The sequence below is a fragment of the Fukomys damarensis genome, unplaced genomic scaffold (assembly GCF_012274545.1).
Source record: "Fukomys damarensis isolate Sample0158 unplaced genomic scaffold, DMR_v1.0_HiC HiC_scaffold_73937, whole genome shotgun sequence".
NCBI classification, from domain to species: Eukaryota; Metazoa; Chordata; class Mammalia; order Rodentia; family Bathyergidae; genus Fukomys; species Fukomys damarensis.
Window position 1 is genome coordinate 1,825 of NW_022974849.1, and position 3,320 is coordinate 5,144.

At 48.9% G+C, this 3,320-nt stretch overlaps 1 protein-coding gene across 1 annotated transcript in view; it reads right to left on the reverse strand.

Annotated features, from left to right (window-relative positions):
• Positions 1–3,320, reverse strand: part of Mroh6 (maestro heat like repeat family member 6) — a gene marked incomplete at its 3' end in the record, with an annotated part of 6,578 nt that overhangs the window by 1,818 nt on the left and 1,440 nt on the right. The window contains exons 4-9 of the mRNA XM_010639275.2: positions 1,341–1,458; positions 1,000–1,184; positions 777–914; positions 531–645; positions 280–423; positions 37–210 (exon numbers count right to left, since the gene is read on the reverse strand). Of these exons, the coding sequence (XP_010637577.2) occupies positions 37–210; positions 280–423; positions 531–645; positions 777–914; positions 1,000–1,184; positions 1,341–1,458 (874 nt within the window). The remainder of the gene's footprint in view (positions 1–36; positions 211–279; positions 424–530; positions 646–776; positions 915–999; positions 1,185–1,340; positions 1,459–3,320) is intronic.

Consider the following 3,320-nt stretch of genomic DNA (forward strand, 5'->3'; position numbering starts at 1 on the left):
GGGGGTCACGAGGGGCCAGGGCGGGGTCTTGCTTACGTCATCCAGCAGCAGTGGGAGGCGTGGTCTGAGCTGCCAGCTCAGGAGCCGCACAGGCGCACCCGGCTGTACCAGTAGCCTTCTCAGTGCACCCAGCGCTGTGCCCACGAGCCGCACATCACCCTCGCCCAGCGCGCCCAGCAGAGCAGGCAGCAGAGTACTCATGTGCCGTATCTGTGGGGATCAGGTCTAGTGGCCACCCCGGGCAGACCTCATCCCACTCCCATGCCAGCCGGGTCTTACCTTCCTGCAATTCAGTGCCAGGTGGCGGAGGCCTAAGAGACCCAGCCAGCGCACCGTGGGCTCCGGGTCACGCTGCCAGGTGCGAAGCCGCTCCAAGATGACGTCTTCCCGCAGTAGCCGTGCGGTAGGCGAGCTCTGCAGCAGCTGGCAGAGGACATGAAGTCAGCATGCTCTTGGTCCCTGAGTGGGCCGGGGCCACTTAGGGTTCAAGTAAGCAGCCCCCCTTCCACTTTTTAGGGAAATGAGCTCACCCCGGTGAAGAAAGCTATAGCCGTGAGGCGCTGTGAGTTATCAGTGCTGCGCAGCCGGGGAAGCAAGTCTGCGAAGAGGCCTCTCAGGTGGTGGTCTGCATGTGCTACCATGGCACTGGCATGAACAAAGAGGAGCTCTCCCTCTGCTTGGGTGCCTTGGAGAAGCCCCCCTACTTCATGCCCTTGCCATTGCACCTGGCCAGTATCAAGCCTCCTCTAGGTGTGCCCTTTGGAGTCCCCCCTCACCTGGCCAGCAGCAAGACACCCTCCAGGTGGGTGTGGGCTCCTACCAGTCTCCTCCAGCCTCCCACCTGCTCCATACATGTGACCACCATGCGGCCACCATCTCCAGTGAGCAGGGCCTTCAATGCTTCCACTGTGCAGCTGAATTGGGAGCAGCAGGTGAATGGATAGTGAGAGCCAAGAAGGTGCTGGCCCATTCCCCACTTATCCAGGTGTCTTTTCTCACCTGGCATGGCTGTGTGGTGGCCCTCTGTGGGATAGGACCCAAACCTTAGGACTTTCAGGAGAGCACCCATCACGAGCTAACTCATGTAGCTGCGTGACTAGTGCAAGCAGCAGGTGTGGGTAGAAGCCTCGTGTGGCTCCCACACAGCCTGATACAGTCAGCATCTCCCCAAGGGCACGTGTGGCCTGTGAAGCAAGCAGTCCACTCAGGCTTGAGCTGCACTGGGGTCAAGTCAGGCTCCAGAGGGGTAGGGCACCAGGACAAGGTGAGAACAAAGCCTAGAGGGAGATGTGCAGTCCACATTTAATTCACCCCCACCTGGACCAGCTGGAGCCACTCACCGCCAATGCCTTGGGCTCAGGCCTAGAAGCCCCCTTCAGTGCCCACAGCAGTTGCACCAGCACCTGCCCATTTACTCGCTGGTTCCGACTTAGGCTGCGCCACAGCTCAGCTGCTGCCCTGGAGACACAAGGAGACCCAGCATGAGACAAGGGTTGGGTACAAGGCTGGGGTTAGGGGACTGCTGGACTCCAGTAGAGTAAGGGAGGCAAACCATTTATCCTCCTTCCCCCCAGGTCCCAGAGGAAGTAAGTGGCAACTGTGAAGACCACAGGAGAGCTGAATATGCAGGATCAGCTACCAGGTGGTGACCCTCCTGCAGCCCTGTGAGGTCAAAAACAGTGAAACAGACCTTGCATTATTTGTTGTTGTTGTTTTTTCGGTACCAGGGATTGAACTCAGAACCTTGTGCTTTCAAGGCAGGAACAGTGCCACTGAGCCAATCCCTGGCCCAAACTTGCATTATTTTTAAAAAACATCACCATAGAGAATTTTTTTAAAAAAACAATAACTTGGCCGGGCATGGTGGCACACGCCTCAGCACTCGGGAGGCTGAGGCAGGAGGATCGCTGTGAGTTCGAGATCAACCTGGGGTACATAATGAGTTCCAGGTCAGTCTCAACTACATAGTGAGACCCTGTCTCAAAAACCAAAAAAAGCCCAAAAAAACAAAAAACAAAAAAACTTCTCTAGGGTGAAATTAAGCAAAGGCAGCAAGAGAAACCAACAGAGTGAAAAGACAACCCATAGTGTGGGAAAAATTTTTTTCCAGCAGTTCTTCAAAGGACTAATATCTAGAATATATAAAGAACTAAAAAACATCAGACACCCCAAATTGAAAGACCCACTAAAAAAATGGGCATCTTCAATGAGCAGATTCTTCTCAGACAAAGAAGTAGAAACAGCAAATATATGAAAAAATATTCAACATCACTGGTCACTTGAGAGAGGCAAATGAAAACTCTGAGATTCCATCTCACTCCAGAAAAAAATGGCTATTTTCAAGAAATAACCAATAACAAATGCCAGAGGGGAAAAGGAACCCTTCTTCACTATTGGTAGGAGTGTAGACTGGTGCATCCACTGTGGAAATCAGTGTGGCCATCTCTCAAAGAACTAAAACTGAAGGTTGCATTCAACCCAGCTATTCCCCTTCTTGGTATCTTTCCAAAAGAATTAACAGCATCACACCACAGCAATATATATATATACACACACACCCATGTTTATAGCAGCACATGTAATAGCAAAATCTTAGAAACAGCCCAATTGCCCATCTACTGATGGATGGATAAAGAAGTTTTTTTTTAATACAATGGAGTCCTACTCTACCATAAACAAAGATGAGCTCCAGACATTTCTAGCTAAATTGATGCACCCTAGGGCCAGAGATTTAGCTCAGTAGTTCCACCACCTGCTTCACAAGCATAAGGTCCCAAGTTCAATCTCTGGTACCAAAATAAATAAATTAATAGATAGATGCACCTTGAGACCATACTCATAAGCAAAATAGGGCCAGGATTCAGCTCAGTGGCATCGTGCCTGCCCAGCAAACTCAAGGTCCCAAGTTTGATTCTCAGTACAAAAAAAAAAAAAAAGTGAAATAAATCAGACACATATATTTAAATACTGTATTGTTTCTCTGGTGTGAGAAACCAAAAGTGGAAAGAGAGACTAACATGTATAACAGACAGTGGGAAATGGGAAGAAAATGTTCAAATGAGAAGGGGAACAAGGGAGACGGAAGGGGAAAGAAAAGAAAGGACAAGAAAATATAAAATAGAAGGAAAAATGGAAACAACTCGTGTAAATAAGGAAGGGAAGAGGGGTTAAGGGGGGATGAGAAGAGAAGTAAGATATATCATGTATAGGTACAAATTCCCTGTAATGAATGTTATCATTGTGTACATCTCTCTAAAACGTACCAATAAATGTTTTGCTAAAAAAAAAAAAAAAAAAAAAAAAAAAAAAAAAAAAAAAAA